The sequence below is a fragment of the Corvus kubaryi genome, unplaced genomic scaffold (genome assembly GCF_017639235.1).
Source record: "Corvus kubaryi isolate FWS band 111438036 unplaced genomic scaffold, C.kubaryi_AGA036_p1.0 137, whole genome shotgun sequence".
Taxonomy (NCBI): Eukaryota; Metazoa; Chordata; class Aves; order Passeriformes; family Corvidae; genus Corvus; species Corvus kubaryi.
In genome coordinates, this window is record NW_024580671.1 from 14,658,735 (window position 1) to 14,680,134 (window position 21,400).

Here is a 21,400-nt window from a genome sequence, read left to right on the forward strand (position 1 = left end):
CCTCAGAGGTAAGTGCCTTCACTCAATTATGCGCTTACTGTAAGAGCTGTATTGATCGTTGAAGGATGGTGGACATCAGAGGAAGCAGTTATGTTCATAAATGTCCAACCTGCGCCCTGGTAACATACATCTAGCAACACAATTAACCAGCCCCTGACAGGTGACGTTCATCTTTCTCCGTTCAGAGTAATGGAAGTGTCACTCTGAGATAATAGTGCTGGTGAAAGAAGACTGGTAATGCTACAGCTGAAATCAGTCACCCTGAATGCTGGTAGAGAGCCAATTAGAGAGCTACAGTATTATCTCTCACCAGGCAATACTTTCAGGCCACTGCTTGTTGCTGCTCCATTTAATCATTTCATATTTGTGCAGACAGCTTAGTAGCCAGTACCACACAAAACATATGTATCCCTCTTACAAGGGGATAATCAAAATAAAAGTAGTTCTTTGATGAAACTCGTCTTTTCTTGCTACCTTTCTCCTATTCTGTAACCCCACCAAAACAACGACATTCATGACTACATGGTAATAAACACAATTTTCATTGTCCAAAACCATTTATGAGGGAATCAAATAGAAATCTTATTTCCCACATGAATTCAGTTTTGTCCAATTCACAGCACAAGAAGTGGATTATTCTCATATTGTCAACAAAACCTCCAAAATGTGGTGTATTTCAAAAAGAGTGAAAACAAAACTGAAAGGCAGAAGTACCTGAATATATTTTGTGGAAAAAAGTCTTCTAATGATTCCATTACAAAGTAGTAGGAACTTGTAGTTGAAAATCAAGAGAAAGTTGCATTTCTGTACATATGTTTGGCCTGAAAGCCCTGACTCAAAACCACAGCTTTAATTTAGATTAAAGAAAATCCCAGTGCATCCTGATCACTCAAGTGGCAGTGAGTGAAATGTCTGAGACCCTTCAAAACTTACATGATGGGATAGCTGTGGTCTGCGGGGGACCAGGTAACACAGAGCTGCCCTAACCTGAAAAGCAGAGATGTAGCCACAGAGAGGCTCAGGAGCAGATTTCCAGCCTGTGTAAAACACTCCCAGACATGGTGGCTGCTCCAGTAACACCTATCAGCTGCTCCCCATGCACCCCAGAGGAGGTGGCTGGGCTGTCCCCATACTACCTGGAGGTGCCCACCCCACCCCAGCCTCACTATCACGGGGGAAGAGCAGGACTTCAGCCTGCTCCATAGACTGTGCTTAGCTCAGAGGTTCACAGCTAAATATAGCAGAAGTTTAGGAAACTCCCACTAGGACTGCCCTCTTCCAACTTTCCCTTGACATTGTAACATTTCATATAAAGTACTTGGGGAGTTTTCAGATCCTTAGACTGTGAAGATTGGTGGTTTCTGAGAGTGAGAAGGGGGCAGTTAGAACCTCAAAAAGGAGAGGAAACCTGCTGTCATTTTGTGAGGAATACACATAACAGAGCATTCCCCCCCATATCCTTAACCAATGCCACCTGCCACCCACAGAAAATGCCCCGGTGCTCAAGGATCTGTATCTCTTCCAGCCTCAGTGTAATCCCTCCACAATGGCAACGTTACCTTCTGTTTCTCTGAGCTATGCCACCAATAAGAGGAGATAGAGGGTCAATGTGTTTTCAGATATGAAAGTAAACCCCACATAACCCTGTGTGTTAACTTTAAAGATCAAATTCATAGCTATCTATCAGCACTGACATTAAAGTAATGCTCCAGTCCTCAAGAGGATGGCAGAATTATCTACGTTTTCTCTCAACCCTGGAGTCTTTACTCATAATTGAAATGAATTGAATTTCGTTAGGAACTGGAAAACATTCGCCTGAACTGCTGTTGGCAGTCCACCCAGAAATTTTACAGAACAAGGAAAGGAGTGGAAAATGAACCTACTCTCTCTTTCCTTATTTTGACGCAACTAGAGTAGGAATGGAAAATTGTTTCTACTCAGTTAAATAAAAAAGGGGTGTTTTTCTGGTTTTTGAAAGTTAAAAATACTGTTATTTCTTCAGTAGGTATTTCATATAAAGAGCCGGAAGGCAGTGCCCTAACTTTTCCTCTCCTACGTGCAGCCCATGGTATGGTCCTTTCACCCCAAGTCCTGCCGAGGACGTCACTGCCCTCACACCATGGCATCTGTGCCTTCTGGGGGAGAACATCATCCTGTGAATGTTTTCACAATTCCAGCCACACAGAGAAAAAAACCAGCAGCCCCCAAGTGAGCCCTGATATTAAAATCGAATTGATTGTTTCCTCTCTAGAAAATGGACCACTTTGGTAAGCCAGGTAATAGACACTGTTGTGTAGCTAGGCTCTCAAAGCTGATTTAAGCTGTAGCAGGATAAGAGATACAGGTTTCAACAAAGGTATTTCCTGCAGAAATGAAAAGATTGGAAGGAAGGAACAGACTGATCTTGTGAAAACCTGAGAGCTCATCTGCTTAAATTAATGAAGGGTAATTATGGAACATGTTACAGAAAACCAACCTGTCATCACCAGGAGCTTTCTCTGGCGCTTCAGTGAAAAAAGGCCAAAATACAAGGCAAATCAACTTGGAACCAGAATTAAAATGCTACAATACAGCAAAAAATTTCCAGTCAAGTGATTTTTGGTACCTGTTTCATGATTTTGTGCTAGGGTGGAAAATGCACTACCCATTGTTGGTTGAAAATGGAAACCCACTGCCATTCTAGCTGTTACCCTCTCTGTACAGGTACACTGCCCTGTATGGCAGCCAGCCACCCTCACCCACCTATGCTGTAACACACAAACCTATCTTTGGGGTAGCTCTTTAGGCAAGTGGATCAACAGAAACAAAGGGTGAAAAAAAAGCCAAGGTGGTGGATTAGAAAATAATTCAGAAGAGCAATATCTTATTGGGGGAGGAAAGAAAATATTAACAAAAACCTAATGAACCCCCTCCTTAAGTATGTTCAAGATCATCCTTCTCTAAACAGCACATTTTTTTTTACGAAAACTCTTATTATCTATGCTTAGCATAAATGAGTTTTCCCCAAATTTATGCGATTGGTGAATGATCAGCACGTCTCTGACACTCATATTTATGTCTGCAGGATCCTGTTTAGAATTTGACACTAAGATGAACATAGTGGAAATGAGATTTTCTAATAAATATGGAAAAAAAAAGACATGAGACATAAGTGCATGAGCCAGAACGAGTTTGTCAGTCTCATTTCTCAGTACACGCACTCTAGCTCCCAGCTATTGTGTTAAAAAACAGACAGACATGGATTTTCTCATCAATCACAGTAACAAAGAGAAATACCTTCCCTCATTAACAGTCCACAGAGAAGATGGCACTGCATGTTTGTCTATAGAAAGAGTTTAAGGAAAAGTCTATTTTCACATACTTGCAAAATGCGGTCTCCTCCACGGATCCGTCCATCTCTGGCAGCAATGCTGTTTGGATCAACCTGCACAGGACAATAACCAGTAACTGAACATGAAAATATTTAATGGGAAATTAGAACAGCTGCACAATTGCACAAGCTGAAAAAGTACCATTTTTAGTCAGTACAGAGGCAATCTGAAGTTTCCTGTACAGCCACAGAAATGAAACAGTTCTTTAAATGATGGTATGAGCTTGTTCCAGATAAAAGCCTCAAGACAGAAAGGGTTGGGAGCATATGATTTTCAAATTAATACTTTCCTATGCCACTGTCAGGCATTAATCTTCAGCTGTCAGAGCATTAAAAATTAATGACAGAGACCCCTTTTCTCCTGAAGTTCACTATGGACTGAGAAGCTTCTGCAGCAGTTGATATCTCTATACAAATGGGCCTGTCGTTGGGCACGATTCTTTTTCCTCCATGGAAGCATTTACTAATAAATTATTACCTTAGTAATCAATCTGTTATTTCCTCTGGAATTTTGCAGTTAGTGAGGAAACATCAAAAAAACCCAATGGACCCAGATTGTATAGATCACTCACAGGTCCTGTAAATCATTCCTAGTCTGAACCAGTTAATTTTAAGTTAGTTTAACCTAAATAGATATCTAGGGCTTCAGTGATAGTTTATCAAAAGACACTACAGCTTATCCCTGAGCAATGACCTACTGTTTGTTGCAGGGCAATTCAATCTATCACCTTTCACTTGATGGTTATCTTATCATGCCATAAGCTCTTTTTTCAAACCAAAATTTTGAGTTGAGCATTTAGTTCACAGGCTACATCCTCTACCTGTTAGATATTATTTTCCTCTTTTGCATTGTCATAGAAAAAACAATGAATCTGAAGTCCTTAATCAAGTACAAAAGATAATATCATTACATTCACTTTCAAAGATCTGAGAAAAATTTATCATGTAGGATAAACAAAATATTTCAGATATAATCCTGGAATATATTAAGAGATTCCTGAACTTTCTTTGCCCTCACAAGGTCAAACAGAATTTAACAGTACAGCTTATACAACTGATGGAAGATATATTCTTACGTAACTTATTTTAATTCCTCATTCTTGCTCCAAGGCTGTGCTTTTCAGCTGCTTTAACATTGCTACTTGCCTGTTTATGTGCAATCTTGCCTTCATCCCATTCACTGATACATAGGAGAATTGTCTTTACTGGTCCTCTCTGTCCATGAGCTTCACTAAGAATTTAGAATCACAGAATCTCTCAAGTTGGAATGGACCCAATAAGGATCCCATTAAGTCCAAAAACCTGCTCCTCACAGGACTACCTAAAACAAAACCATATGACTAAAAGCTTTGCCCAGTTGCTCCTTTAATTCTGACAGGCTTGCTACTGTGACCACACCCCTGGACAGCCTGTTCCAGGAACCAACCACACTTTTAGTGAAGAACTTTTCTCTAATGTCAAAATTTGGTTCAACATGTCAAAAAAGTGAGCAATTGGGATCACAGTTTGTGCAGAACAATCACCAGTGACCTTGGACTCAGAAGAGCTCTATTTTACCCAGAAAAGAACCCCTCTTTGAATGACTGGACACTCAAAGGGAGATGGTGGTCTTTGAAGTCTTGCGGACTGACCTTGTGAAACACTAACAGTCTGTGCTGGGTGCCACATTTTCTGAGTGGAGCCAATTAAAACCTGAGGATTCACCCCATCTCAGTATCCAGAATTCTATTTTTCAGTTTTCCAACATATTAATCTCCCAAGCTACTCTCTCCACCCATCTGTGATATGTCTGCGTGTACCACAACTGTAACAAACACAGAAATAATACAATAATGATTGACCACTGTTAGGATTACTGAAGCCGTGGCAGAGGGAGAGAGAATGCAAGCAGGGTGTGGAGAAGGCACTTTTCTCCTCAAAAGCTCTGCCTGGTCTCCATAAGGACACATTTCTTTCAAAATTCAGACCATGCTCAGACTGCTTTGTACTTCACTAACTACAATGTTGTAGTTAAAAGCACTTATACTAAAGAAGCCCACTAGTAATATTACTCATGATTTGAACTGATAATCTAAATTAATTGAGAGTGACATGAGCTGGTTGATGGCCAAGACTTCTTCACTCCCATCTCAGAGCACTTGCTTGTTCATTCCTTGGCACATTTAGCCCTCCATGAGCATCTCCCATGCTCCTCCCCAACGTCATGTCCTTACCTCACTGACATAGATTCCCGTGTCCTCCTCATCATCGGTTCTGTAACAGACAGTCAGCCCCAGCTTCTCCTGGCTGCCAATGCGGCACAGCTCCACCTCCTACAAGAAAATATACAGGCTTTTGTGGTGGCTCTTGCCAAGGGTGGAAAAAACTGTACAGCACAAGGGAGCACCAGGCTGCTGATGTACTCATGCTGCCCATCCTGCTCAATCTTGAGACAAAATGTTATGGGTGGATCTTTAAGGGAGAAATTATTCCATGAATTAAGAAGGAAATCCCAGTACAATGCAGGTTCAAGCTATATAGAAACTGTACAGTAAGACATGCCAAACTTTGAGAAATATAGCTGTGCATTGATTTTTCAGGTCTTTGACTTCTGGGTAATAGAACCTGACTTACAGTAGATTACATAGTCCTTCTAGTTGCATCACACCCGCTGATTTATAGCATATAAGACAGACTGGCTACCATCAATCAATTCATCACACAAGTGCCACTCCCTTCTGACAGCAATCTAAGTCATAAAACAGAAATACAGGCTTCCATTAATGGCATAATTCCTTCCCTGGTCAGTTTAGTGGTGCTTCATTGCAGAAGCTGTTAGATAACAGAAAGATGCTTCAAGGAATCTCCTGTGGAGCTAAACAGCCATGGCATCTTCCTCAATTGTGAGATGATGCAGAAAACACATTTTTAGTGCCAGATGTCCCAGAAGTGGCATCTCATGAAAAGTTCAAGTTTTAGGGCAGATGACAGTAATAACTACTACATACACCCATCTGAGTTAAGCATCTTTAGGGTTTCATAGGGGAACCATTCACAAAAATGCAAAGCTGCACTTTGTTTGAACATTGTGAAACAAGTAATTGTAATAAAGCAGGATGAACCCAATAACACAGAGTATTAATTTGGTTGCAAGTGGGAAACTTTAGTTGGTGTTTGTATGTAAAGGGAGTCTGCAGGTCACAGCTGGACCCTGACAGCCTCTGCTCCTGTGGCTATGCAATAAAAAGAGAGACACCAAACTTTGCTTCAGTTCTCAGTCTGTGATACAGAGCTTGTTCCCCCCCATCCCCAGAGATGTCATGCAGACTAATCCACAAACAGACACAGGGTGCACAGCAGTGAGGACTCACTACTGAGTCCATCAAGCTGTGGGGACCAGGTGTCAAAATACCACAACTTACAGAAAAACCTGTGCCTCACAGACATGGGTTAGCCAACGAGCCTTGTGATGTTTTCATTTCAGCTGAATATCTTTCACGAAGTGCACTGCTATGGCTTGCTCCCCTGCTCCCTCACCAGAGTACAAATCTACATGGGTTCACTACCTGCACAAACCCTATAAGCTTCTCCCTGGACTTTGGACATTCAACATCTTCATGAAAACAAAGGGAATGTAGAAAAAAATAATTAAATTCGTAGTTTTCTTTAGTTTTTCTTAGATATGGCAGAAGTTCTACATAGGATGGTAAAGAGTGGAATTATTCACCAGTACATGTTACACATTGGGTTTGAAAGAAGAAACACAGAAGCATGTTTTATTAGGGAAGGGAATTATGGTGACCTGGTTTTGGCATTGGGAGCAAAAGTACCTGTACTGGAGGGAGGCCTATTCAAAACCCACAGTAATTGATGCCTCCAGAGGGAAAGACCACTTGACTAGAACTGTAATATTAGGGAGAAATTACAGTAACAAAATGGCTTCAATTACAGCAACAAGGTATACTTTTAAGGAATAAAGAAGTTTGCGGCCCCTTGGAGGCCTATAAGGAAACCTAAATACACCATAAAGGACTGAAACTGGGACCTTTAAATCAAGGCAAATAGGGAGCTTTGCACAAGCTGAAATCCATTAACTTTCTTTGTCCTGCTGGCACAACCTCCTGTAACCCCATGCTGAGGCTGACAGGGGCCCCACGGACTGCTCTGAACACAATTTCTTCAGATGGGAATGACCTTGAAATTCTCGTGGATGATTTGACTCAAAATGTTACTACAAATGTTTCAGGCTGCAAACAAACTGAATCCTCTTAGTGAGCTGGCTCAATGGGCAGACAAAATTAACCATTTAAGGAGTGAAAGTGCAAAGGAAAATGACGATGAGCCTACAGGCTTCAACCTGTGTCTCCAAGAGATTTGCCAAAACTGGCTCAGGGAACCAGCTGATGACAAGTATCAGTGACTAACATCCTCTGACTGGGATGCAATAGCTCTGGCTGCACACAGTACTTGAGCTACCACAGCTTTCACTTCTCTGCCCAGTAACAGATCTAAGAGCTGAGGTTAGTAGTAGTCTTGGACTACCTCTTTCCTAAATGACTATATGGCGTGTAGTCTGAGGACTGCACATAGCTGTGTCTGCTTAGAAGATTTAGATACCTACAGCTGAGATCTTAGTACTTAGTATTAAAGGCCCAACAACCATTTCACATTTTTCAGTCTAGATACAAGCACATACTCAAGTAATATCTCATTCAGCATGAGGGAGGTGGATGAGGTCTGTTGCTTTGCCTTGAAAGTTGTTCCAGATAAGGCCTTTTGCCCATGGCACATTTGCACTACTAACCTTGTTGCATCTTACATCCTGGTCACAAGCAAACAAACCAAGTTGAAAAATATTTTTGGAAAATTTAAAAACATTTTGCACAAAATATTAAATCATCTGAGTAACAAGCATATGTGAAACAACTTCAGTGGAAGAGCAGCAACTGAAACACTAGAGAACCTGTCAAATACATTTGACACAGTATTTTGCAACAGATTCTTTATAGTGTTGTGTGGTTTTTCTCCTCATAACTGGTCTTTAACAGAAGAAACAGTAAGTTTGGCAGCAGCAATGAATATGTAAGGACATAATTTCCTCCTCTGAAATCTTTTTTGATATATGCACACATGCACACACACAGAGTTGCTTTATCTTTGGCTTTTGTCTGTGTGCATGTAGAACTGAACTGCTAGTCTTCAAAACTCAACATTTTAAAAATCTGTGAGAAACAATATTTGGACATTCATGAATAGTGCTGACAGACAGATGGTGGGAGGAGAGGGACTGAAGAGAGAGCTCAGGAGATGACAGCCTTCCCCTCTTTTGGGCACACTGGGGGCAGCCACCTCTCAACACGAAGAATACTCTGCTGCCAAGTGACAGAAATCAATGCCAAATTGCTAAATCTTTGACTTGCTGCTTCTTTTCTCTTTGTAGCCAGAACAAAAATTCAGTGCATTTCCACAGTAAAGATGATACTTTAAAGTGTTTTGCCATAAATTATTTGGTTAAAAGACAGACATGGAAATTAGAATGACTATCCCATCTTGAAAGACTGGGACACAAATTTACAAAGTAGCCAATTTCTTCAGGCATAGAAAAGACAGCAAAGAGATGCAGATCATGTAGGATTGAAATTGGTTATATTCGTCATCCTCTAAAGTGATGGAGAAGTCGCTGTAGCCTCTGGCTCCCAGCTAAACACTGACATTTGCTTCAGTGATGGAAAACTAGTTTATAGACTGTCAGCCTCAGGAGACCTAAGACCAGACAAGGACTGTCACCTCTTTGGGGAGGGAAGGCTAGGTTACTCCTGTCATTTCTCTCAAGTGTTAGAAAAGTCAATTATGAACACCAGCAATTTGGTTTTTGGCTTTCAGGAATTGCTGGAAAGAGGTTAAGGGGGATTAAAGGAGATCTTGTAAAAGTTTGCATCCATTTGCAGTTATAGTGGGTCTTTCTACTAAGAGCTAGATTACACAAAGTAAAGCTGATGGTCTGCAACAAAACAGATCATGAACCCTTCCATGATCAGTCTTGAACAGTTGTGTGGGGAGAAGAGCCATGAACTCTTCATATTTTCCCTCCACACACTGCAAAACAGATTACAACCTAAGAGGAAAGTTGGCAAAATTTCTTCTCAGAAGAAGCTGACAAAACTTATTTATCAGCTGACCCTGTGCTGGAATAACTGCACACATGAACGGCTTACTCTGCCACATTTTTCTTTATTGACCACTCTGCCAGTAGTGTCTAAGAAGACATGCACACCTTTGAATCCTTCCCCCACTATCTGTAAGGATTAGCTACTCCCTGTTCAACACTGTTCACCACACTTAAAGTGTGGCTGAGCTCTGCCCCACTGCCTGACATTCCCTCTCACTTCCATTTGAATCATCCTACCCCGACACCCCTCTCCACCAACACAGTCCTGTTCTCATCTTCAAAATCCATCTTGGTTCACTCTTTCCCTAAGTGACCCTCTGCCCATATTCACAGATAGTAGCCTCATTATATTCTCCCTTTTCCCACCAAATGTTTACATTCTTAGTAAGCATCCACACCCACACAGCCCCTACAACACCTCTCTTTTACTTTCACCTTATAACTCATCCTGTTATCTCACCTATAGAAATCTGTAAAGAAATTATTGTCTGGTAAGCAGAAAGATCCATCTACTAAAGTGACCACTTCACTACTTATGAAACACACATACAGCTGAGCATTACCAAAATAACCTATTATTACTGTAGTTCATTCTCCCTCCTCTGTCTCACCCTCTGATTCTTTGTCTTGCCATCTCACACTTCTATGTGATGAGATGTTTTTGTATGGGTAGAAATAAGGCAAACAAGAAATTAAAGCTCAATACAAATTAGTTGCAATGAACAGCATGATACTCTCTTCCCAAGGTAGGAGACTCAAAGCTTATACAAGAACTTCCAGTGTTTGGAGGTAATTGAGTGACTTTGAAACTCATAATATACTTGAAATCTAATGTGTCCATTGACCCAGAACTCAGAGGGAATAAACAGGTTTATGGAAGCCCTGACACTCTCTGTGTTAATATTATTTTTATTGAATTTGACCTACTATATTCACAGAGTTAGTGAAGACATTCTATGAATTCTTTGCATGGAACTGTAACTCTTGGGCTGCTCTAATGCAAGGGAGGTTTAATGAGAAAAACACTGCCTTATTTCTAGAGGGTTTAGAGTCCTGTTGCTAGACACTTTAATCTTTTCTCATATCATTCTGTGCTCATTCTTAATTTTTGTCCACTGATGACTTGCCATGAAATGCAAGAAGACTAGTTTACTGTATATACTGCAGACCACCATAACTAACAAAAGTTAATCAGGTATTCAACATTATTTTACAGTATGAAAAAGGTAAACTATACTTGGCTATGTCATGTCCAAACATCTATCTAGGTCTGGGAGTCTCCTGAGACTATGATGACAAAAAAACTTGCCGATCCCCTTTGCAATTTATTTGTGTATGGAAACACAGTAAGCCATCTCCAGAATGGAAAAACTTTAATAAGGAATGAAGATGAATTTTAGATTACTGGGCATATGTTTGAGATTCTTTCTTAGATGATGTGCTGTAGGAAGGGAAACCTCAAATTCATCATACTTTAAAAAAAAATTAGGAAGATTTTGCCTCATAAGACAGATTTTTTTAGCAGAGTTCCAGAAGCTTCCTGCTTTTAAGTCCCTATTCCCTGTTCAGTTGTAACTGCTTTGGTACAGTCATCTCATACAACTTTTTGTGACTGGTTTTCCTTATCTCTAAGCAGAAAACAATGCAAACACTACCAGAGTAGCAGCACACTAAAGAATACATTGTTGCAGAGCATTTGAAAAGCACTGTAAGAATACTATAAATACTCTACATCCTTCCAATAATCCCCATCTGCCTTTATAGCAATTGTTGAACCACTTAAAAGACCAAGAGAGACGATCAAAACCATCACAGCTACTGAGTATCCTTTACGTGTACAGTATGTCAGAGTGATGCCATTGGTAATGGTTATGCCAATGGTAATGCCATTAGAAGGGGCAGCATCAAATCCCAAAACAACAGTATTTTTCCTAAATGGACATTGTGTGACCAGTTAACATAAAACTCCTTATTACAATGAGAATATCATCTCGCCATTGAGACATAGTCAAAAAACAAATTAATTTTAATTAGTGTTACTTACCCAGTGTAACAGAACCTGTGATTCATAGTTCAAGGTTCATATTTTTGTGACATGGTAAGACAGAAGATCCTAAACATCTTCAGTTTGTGATACAGTCAACTATGTAATTTCTTAGCATTAACTAGAATCTACTCATCCCATTTAGCTCCATTATCTTTAGAGGAAAAGATCAGTATAGTCTAGCCTGTAAAACCAAAACACTGTGCTTTCTTCCCTCTCTGGTTCAAACAACAAAAAAAAAAGACAGAAAGGAGAAGGGAAGCTTTGCGGTTTACAAGTATGAAAAAATCCAGGTTTTAAATTAAGAGCCAATACAACAGTACACACATGTTTTAGAAAAGGAAATCACCACAGCATATTGGAGAAGGATTCCTACTCCATCAGCAGAAAGATAAAATCCTGCCAGTCTGGAAAACTCCTTGAGTGGTGAAACAAACAATCCAGTTCAGAGATACTTTATCTTAATCCTAATATGTGTGAAATATGGCTGACTTCCATCTACAAAGCTCACAGTAATATAATGGTGTTTTAAGGCAAAAAATTCCAAGAGATGCAGTCTGTGGACATTTCTGTGGGTTCAGCAATTTTTCTGTACCAGTGGAGGATTACTAGTACCTTTTGGACCAAATCCAGATTACAATTCTTTCAGTTGATATTATTGCAATGTCAAGGAAAAAAACCCAACCCAAACAAAAAATAAAATGTTATCTTCATAGCCACCCAGAACAATGCACTTACCACCAATTAATGAATTACTGCCCACGGATAAGTAAGCAGTCACGTGCAGATTCTGAAACAACCCCAGGTATGAGACGAAACACCTTTATGTTTTACCCCTTTACAGTCTACTACCAGGCAGAGCTCCAAACTCTTTACACAATTTACCTCATAGTGGGATGACCTAAGAGTTAGGAAATGCTAAAATACACAAAGGTTTAGCTGACAGGTTTTATGATTTGGTCCTTGTTTATCTGTAAAGCAGTGTCTTGTGTCAGGCAAGTTATTCTGTACCATAGCCCTTTCAGAAGAAAACAAGGCTTATTGAATGCAATGAGGGGCCCAATATCTGATGATCCAAGGTGGAGAAGCATAGTATTTAGCATACATTTTAAGAAAAACCAACACCAAAATAATAAAGCAAAATAAGAAAAGAATAGTTACTTTTGTCTTTTCTTTTCCTTTTTTACCTGTAGGAATAGCTGAGAAGCTGCTTTTACTGTTCATCTTGCTAATGGTATAATTGACAGAATGAATAATTGAATGAATGAAGCACAAAGGCCAAGATCAGAGTACTTACAGAATAGCTCAATGAGGAATTAACTGAGAAAGTACATTAAAGTCTGACTTATTAAAATAAACTAGTTACACTGAAAAAAAAAATCCTCATCTATCTGAGCTAGTGTCAGTCTTCTGAAGCATCAAACAGAAGTCCTAAGGGACTACACGGACTACACACACCTTAAGATTAATTCTGCAGTATCATCTTGATTCTGCATCTTTATGGGTGAGATCAACGTCCAGTTTATATGCACAGCTGAATTTTGGCTGCTTTTCACACTTTCTGTCAGGGTTGCTATATGGAAGTTCTGTAAGCAAGATCATTTTTTCAGCTTCTTGTTAGTTTCTGCAAACTATGGAAACTAAGCAAAGGTCAGTCTCATAAATGTGTTTAGTAATTCCAACTCCGTGCTTCTTGTCTCATCACTTATCTTGCATTTCACTGATGCAAGCATTCAGATCATTATCAAACAGAGCTTCAAACACCTGGCAGCATCTTGCTAATAGCATTCACTTTCTTGGTATCTTCCTCCACATAACCTGAAGGATATAGCTTTTCCAGGCTGCTAAATCACTGGTCATTTACATTGCTACCTTGTCTAATATTTAATCTTCTTAATGCCACACACTCATCATCACTGGCAAGTAATTCTGCTCATGAAATAAAAATAATACAAACAGAACCCTCACTCTTCATACAGGAACTGTTCAATCTAATGAAGCCCTAAGAAGACTAACGGTGGAGCTACTAAATAGAAAAATTCATCTCAAATTCAAAAGTGATGAGAATGGTATGACATGTTACATAAAATCATGTGTTGCAAATGAGAGAAGGCGTAATACACCACCAGCAGAATAAATGCTATTCTTTAGATTTCATTTTAAAGCACAGTTTATTTCACCTTTGAATTCGTACTGTGCAGGAGGGGTTGTGTCATGTACAAATGATCAGGGTGTGTACAATGGTTAAGATACACACTTAAAACAGACACCTAGTGTTTCAAACAGGTATCATATTTCACATTACCCAAATCATGCTTCCAACACTCAGCATGGCTTTTTTTAGAGGTTATGTCTTTAATGGTGACCAGAAGTAATTTGAAGAAACTCAGAAGAAAGAGATGTAAATCCTAGCATTGGTAGAAGTCATCAAAACTATTTCAACTATGATTTTTTTTTTCTATGGACTACCTATCTCTGTTTAGATGAAGAGAGTCTGTGACACCTGCACTGTATATTTAACAGAGTAATTTCATACTAAGGTAGGAATTTTGTTTTCAGGGTTGGGGTGGGTGTTAAATATTTAATTCTTTACTTGCATGTGCACATGTCTATGTGTGCAAACTTATGTATATGACCGTATAGGCATATGTAGTGCTTATATATCTGTGTGTAAGTGCATGCCAGGCAGGTCAGTTACATTGCAGAGAGTCTTTCCTGGCAATCATCTAAGAGTTAATTTAAGACCATGATTACAATTCTTGAAAACACAGTGACAGGGTATATGCTTATAATGAGAAAGTGAAAATGTTAGATCACCCCACAATTCACAGAATCAGAGTACTGACACTTACAGCCATCTCTGGACTTTACTAACTTTTCATGACAAACCATATAGACTACCTATTTATTAGTAACTGCAAAAAAAGTAGTGGCAAAAGGAAACAAGAAATTTCAGTTTCTAGAAAAGCTCTTCTGTCATAAGATAGATCAGTCAAACATAAACCCCTTCTCTCACTTTACCTCCATGACAACTGAGTGTTTAGGATGAGCTACTGTAAAGAAACAGCTCACAGGAGAGCCTATATAGAGGAAATGTCTATCACTGCAGCTTTCCTAAGTGTGCCAATAAAGAAAGATCAAAACTGCCTGGGATTCTGGGGCTTCCAGACAGAAGGCAAGTAATACCACAGGCAAACAAAGGCATCCTAGACCTGAGAACTATCCTAACACCATCACGAGTTATGCTCTCCTGTCAAAGGGATTTTCCAGGAAATACATTAATGTCTATGTAACACAGGCTAATTGTAGGCTATGTTCCAGAAGTATTCAGCGTGAAACAAAGTGCAATGAAACAGCCTTCCCCTTCACAGGTCACTGCAGGGTCCTATTGCATTCTTTTCACAATGAATAAACTTGTATTTAAAAGCTTGCAGGGGATTTAATTTACAAACACTCGCCACTTTCACCAGAAAAACAATGCTTCTATCAGAAAAGCAAAGCTCTTAGGTCCTCTGGTACCTTCATCATGGAAGGTTACAAGCACTGCAGGATTTTAGCACATTATAGATCAGTTTTAGAACCCATTCTCTAAATGTCTATGGAGATTTGGTAGAGTTCAGGGTTTTGCTTTTAAAATGACTGACATTCTCAAGTTGTGAAAATAACCTAAAGAAATAAATTATTTTTTCCTCTCTCTAGCAGTCCCAGTATGCTCTGTTATTCAGATTTCACACAGGCACATCCACAGTGTACTTGGGGGCTATTTGGATGGAAATAGAAAAGCTATGGAGCAAGACAGAGCCAGCCTAGATGTAAACAAGTTGGAACTGCTGGCAGCTGTGCTGTTACAAATAAAATTGCATTCCCCAGTGCCTTCTCACTTATCAATTTTGACAGAAGACTGTCCTGACTTCTCATAAACAGCATCGAAAAGGACAAATCACATTGAGTGTCAGATTTGCCAGAATGGATTTGGTTGGTAGCTTACCACAAAGAAACAGAGGGTTATCTCCATTCCACATGGTAGGGAAAAACAATGCTCAGTCCAAGGGGTGGGGGCTTTACCTTATAGGCTGAAGTCTCATTTCATCCTCATTTTTTAAAGTCAGGTTTAGATTTAAGAATCTCTGACACAAGAGTTGTTTACATCAAAGCACAAAGTAGAAATATCAGCAAGCATTTTTCAAATGCATAATCCAAACCCAAATACAATGTAGTATGAGAAATACTTAAAAACAAAATCACTCTCCTGCTGATCCCTGCTTTATAGCTACACTCAGAGCCTCATGCTGTTTTGTGTCCAGACAAAGAATGCTTCATGATGGCAGGATAATGTAGACAATGATACTGGTGTTAGAGAATAGAACAGAAGGGAAAAAAATGAAAATAGCAGAAACCCCCAGAATTAATATGCTGACATATAGGCAGCTAGTAATAAAATATCATCTTGTAACTGGGGGAGCAGAATTTGGCCCTGTAGCTGATGAATCCTTTGATAATAAAGAAGCTCCAATGGATGTGGGAAATCACTCTCACCCTGCAGCTCTGGAGCAAAAGTTTTTGGTGTGCATTACATTTCTATGTAAAAAATCAAACATTGGAGAAACTTAAGGCATGGTATCCCTGCCAGTGAGTATTCAGCAGTCTGATGTGCGATGATCAGTAACAGCCTGCTGGCCATGAATGGGAGGAGAAAGACACCCTGGAGTCAGATGAGACTCCCTTTGGGTGAGGACAAGGGGGCAGATAGCAATCATGGAGCAGATGGGAGAACTGGTTGGGCTGGAGGAACGATGGAGCTGGACTACAAATATGAGAAGCCTGTGATCACTGTGCTTTGAACAAATTCAGTGTTGCAGTGGGAGGAGGGGTCTAAGCTTATGGGGATGAGATAAACACTTTTAATTCTGTGGGCCTGGCAGACCTTCTGTGGCCTGACTCGCATTTAAAGGATATTTTAGCTTAAAGACACATGGTAGACTTTAGAGTGAGTGTATGTCACATGGAAGTCAAAGAAGGAAAAAAAAAATCCTTTACAAATTACACTCTTCCTGGCTGCTAAAGGTTCAACAGCTGACAGTGTATCTTCCAGGAAGTCACAAACCTTCTAAACTATCACATTGGCTTGAGCTCCTTGAGGCTGGGGAGAACAAACCCATCCAACTTAACAAGTGCATTTTTTTCCCCTTTTGGAGCTTTCCAGAATTTGATTGCTCCCCAATCTGTTTTCCAATGGAAATGGTTTTGACATAAAATGTTAGAATGGACCTTTTCTTGGTTATCAGGTAGGAATATAGCACTCCATATCTGGCTAGAAGTCCATTAACTAATTAGGGGGCTGGAGTACATCTCCAACAAGGGGAAGCCAGGAGAACTGCATTTGGTTAGCCTTTTGAAGAGAAGTCATCTTCTCAATAAGGAAATATTATCGCTTCCTTCAGGTATCAAATGCAAGAGTCCAGAGAAGTCAGAACCAGACTCTTCTTTGAGGTGCATTGTGACAGTCACATGAGACAACAGACATCAGTCACTACTCAGGAAATTCCGATTAGATACTTGTACTAGTTTGAAAACAAACCAGTGGGAGGCACCAAGCCAGAATAAGAATTTAATAGGGAAATTAAAAAAAAGGCAGAAAACACTGGTTCAAACAGACAGAGCCAGGATACAACCTGACACCCTGTTAGTCAGGGTGGTGGTAGCAGTCTGATAAGATGGTGATTGCAGTCCTCTGAAGTGGTGGATGTGGTTCTGTTGAAGAGTGATCCTGTAGTGATCCTACCGCCCAATGGTAGCTATGTAGCTCCTGTCCTCTGGAAATCCAGTGGAAACGGTTGTCCCTGGCATTTAGAATCTCAGATTATATCCACGATGGGATGCTTGGTTCCTCCCTCTGGGTGGAGCATCTCACAATGGGGTAATGAGTCATGAGGCCAAGTGTTGATTAGGCTCATTAACAGAAGATAGTCCGGAGGGAGTTATCTCTGAGTCAGGCAGCAGGATAATGATGGGCCATTAACAGAAAGATAGTCTGGGGGGAGGAGGCAAGGAAACACTGCCCCACCTGATTTCAACAGCTCATGAGAATGGTAATAGAATACACTGCAACCCAGGACATTATTTAGGGAAATGCTTCTTACTATGAGGGTAGTCAAAGACTGGAAGAGTTGCCCTGAGAAGTTGTAGACTGTATACTGCAAAACATAACCTACTATGTCAGCTGTATAATCAGCATCCATTTCTTTGCTCCTCTACAACAGGCTCACTTCAATTTCTGGACTTGCCTCAAATAGGGATAATTGAAAGCCACTTGGAAAATGTAGTGGTAATGTCTACTGAAGGGAACAGGACAATATTAGCACATGAAATCAGTGCTAAAATCTTTAGAGTAACTTCTACATTTCTGTTTATCATTCATTGTGTTGGAGATTAAGGTCTGGAAGGGATCCAATGCCTGCAAAAGCTCTATGTACTTGGAAACCAGTCTCTACACTTGAGACTGTCAGATATATACTCCTTTGTCCATGAATGTCCTCTTTGATACTCCAGAGTTTTATAGGCCCTAATGGTATAAAAACGTTCAAATCTGACACGCTTCACTGGGTAGAAGAAAACCTATTGAAAGTAAGAATTCTGATAAGGCCAGGAACTTCAGGTCCCCAGAAGACAGCTATTCTCCTTCCAAAAAACAGATATACCTCAGCTGTTTCTGGTTCCAAATTCCCTTAAGTTTAATAAAGAGCCTCTTCATAGCTTACAGGTCTTTCTAAACTGTAGCAAGCACCTTTTTATAGACAACAAACCTTAGAGAGAAAAAGTCCAGAGATACAAGGGGCATCACAGCTGCAGTTCAGATCAGCTGAGAATCACTTAGCATAGCTAGCTTTCACAATACAATAAATTAAATAAATTAAAACAATAAAATACATTTCACCTACTGCAGGTAAAATCATACTTTATATTTGCTGTATTTCAAAATGTTACTGCTGAGTACTTGGCTCTGTAAACATCATTGTTAACTGCTGCCTGCCTGCTTTGGGCCTGAAATGTGTCAGAAGATTTATCTGCCTCATCAGCACTTTCTAAACACCCAGGCAGCCAATTGAAATAGGGAGGCATAACAGATGTGCCAACATCTGCTGCAGCAAGTTTATCTGGACAGTGGAACATATAGTTGTAGATTCAAACTCTTACCCAGTTACAATTCCATGTATTTGGACAACCTAGATCTACAACTGTGTGAAGGCTGTTTTGGGATATTACTTGAAATCAAGTTGAAAATGTAGTTTTTCAATTACATTTGTGAGAAATATACCTTCCTGTAATTCAGTGTATGCCTTTCAGACACAGTAAAGGCAAAATACTATGAAAAAGCTAATTGTAAAGTTAAACTTACAGAATTAGAAATTCTTAGAAAGCACTATTAAAATTCCATCCCTTCCATGCTCTTGTTTACCTTGAGGTACACACATGTTAAAACATGTATAGTTAAAATAGGCAAATTTTAATCACATACATGTGCCCATAAATCAAGCACATGAAGCAATAGGTAATGACTTTCAAAACGCACCTTGATTTTCCTGGCACCAAAATGAGGTCTATGGGCACCGTATCCATGCTGAGTTTCAGCTGCTCAAACTTCTGCTGCACATGGAATGCCCTCTACCCCCAAACACATACTAGTGCAGATTGATAAAATCATGAGATGAAATACAAAGCAAACTCATCTTCTGCTTTTTGATGCACAATGCAGTTTCACCTGTATTCCTGCTCACCAAACCATGCCCTCTAGGAATGACTATCACATTCTCTTTGAAGAGATCCCTCATTAAATAAAAAAGCAAACTCCCAGAGAAAAGGCCTCTCCTGCTTTTTTTGATTTCTCCTCTGAAGGCCCAGCATGCATAATACTGAAACCTTGTTTAAAGTCCATTTTCTTGTAAAAGGTTCCCTCTAGCTAAGGGGATTCAGCCCATGCTTCCTGTGCTCTAGGATTTCCTAGGATACTAAGCTGTAAAATAGCAACATTATAATAAGGTGGTTAACATGACTTAGGCTATTTTTAAAAGAATATGTAAAATAAATTATTCCCTCCCATCTTTTGTCTGTATAGCTAGATTTCATGTTTCCAAGACAGACTACATGAACATTCAAGTAGAAGGCATATGAAAAATAGCATTAATAAAACTCTTAGAAACATTTTGACTGTAAAGCATATATGGAAGTATGTGTGATAATAATGTAAGAACTGTCTAAACAAAGACTTTCTCCAAAACAGAAGATTTATAAACCAGAGATTTCCACAAATGCAAAAATATTGCCAGCACCTTTCTCTACCTTCACCGACTGAAAATCACATTCCATATATTGTAATAGCAATATAGTGTTGCTGAACTAAATTCACTTTTCTTCATTTTCCTGGAAAAACATAAGCTCTGACAAGTACGAATTTTTATTAGCTTCCAGGTGAAGTGAGGAGTAACCCTGTGCTTGTTTTATGAAATCATGAAACAGAATGAATATCACTGACTTGATATATTTTCCTCCTGTTTTAAAACGCAATAAATGGTAATAACCTTGATAAATTTGCCCATGTCAGTTTTGTGTCTTTTGCTCTCCATTCTCTCATGATCCTCTGCAGTTGTGGACACAACTCAAATCCCTAAATTGGGATAGTCATTACTTAGGGGAGGTGAGATGACAGCAACTTCATTCACTTTGAATGTCAGAATTTTGTGATGGTACACAGCAATATGCTCAAAATCAATGAACAACTGTGGCAGAAACTACCCTGAAATCCCCTTCTATCTAAATGACCCAATGACTAGTAAGGAAGAAGAGTGATTTAACAGCCAAAAAGGAGATGCATTACAATTAAAGGCTTCTGGCTTTTACTGCCAGTTCTGCCACTGATGGACTTGGCAAGTCTCTCGATACAACTGTCCTTAGTTCACCTGCTTGTGAAGACATGTATTGCTACATAACACTGAAGACCCTCAGTAGAATGGTTTTGTTTAATTTATTTACACTTGAAAAGTGACTTCAATACTTAAAAGACAAATGAAAAAGTGAAAGAAAAGGGCTGTTCCTTTTACCAATCCTTTGTTCATTTACAGTGTACAATTGGCCACAATTAGGGAGAAATTCCATGTTTATTATTGTCTGTGTGTAAATTATACTGATGTAAATTCACAGGTATTTTAAAAATAAAAATGCCAGTGAAAATACACCATCTTATGCTGTTTTAGGCCAAATGCATGCTTAAACAGTCTTATTTTAATTATTATCCAGTGTTATTCAAAGAAATACAGCAAAAAATATTGCAGTGCCACTTTCTCCTTTCAACTGTGACCTTTTCCATTTTTAGTCAGTAGTTGCAGTCAGAAGGATCACAGACTGGGTGTTTGCCACTCAAAACTCTTTTTGAGTTAAAAGGAAAAAATCACAAGGAAGGGTTTTAGAAGCCCTGCTCATTGTAGTGCTTCCTCAGGTCCAAATGAAACAACTCTAATAATCTATTTACTAATCCAGGAGAATTCATCACAAGATAGCTTTAAAACACTGTCCCTTTTCTCTCTATTTGTATGATACTACAGGTGGAATAGGGAAAAAAAAAGCCCAATCACCCCAAGTCCCCACAAACCAGACTCCCCTAAGCAACCAAGACCACAGATTACAGGCACACACATATCTATTCACTTACTTCATGATGCTTATTATCAGCAGGTACTACATAATATTACGAATTGCCACCAAAAAATCAGAATAAAGGTGTCAGTAAATGTCTCTGTACCATGGGGCAACCATGATTCAGCCGTAACTGCTAGGTCGGAACCAA

General features: G+C 39.5%; 1 protein-coding gene across 6 annotated transcripts in view; it reads right to left on the minus strand.

Annotated features, from left to right (window-relative positions):
• PDZRN4 (PDZ domain containing ring finger 4) overlaps nucleotides 1-21,400 on the minus strand; it is a 268,515-nt gene that overhangs the window by 11,937 nt on the left and 235,178 nt on the right. For all 6 annotated transcript variants that reach the window (XM_042017977.1, XM_042017976.1, XM_042017972.1 and 3 more), the window contains 2 exons: nucleotides 5,584-5,682; nucleotides 3,362-3,424 (listed from right to left, as the gene is read on the minus strand). In XM_042017977.1, coding sequence (XP_041873911.1) covers nucleotides 3,362-3,424; nucleotides 5,584-5,682 — 162 coding nt within the window. The remainder of the gene's footprint in view (nucleotides 1-3,361; nucleotides 3,425-5,583; nucleotides 5,683-21,400) is intronic.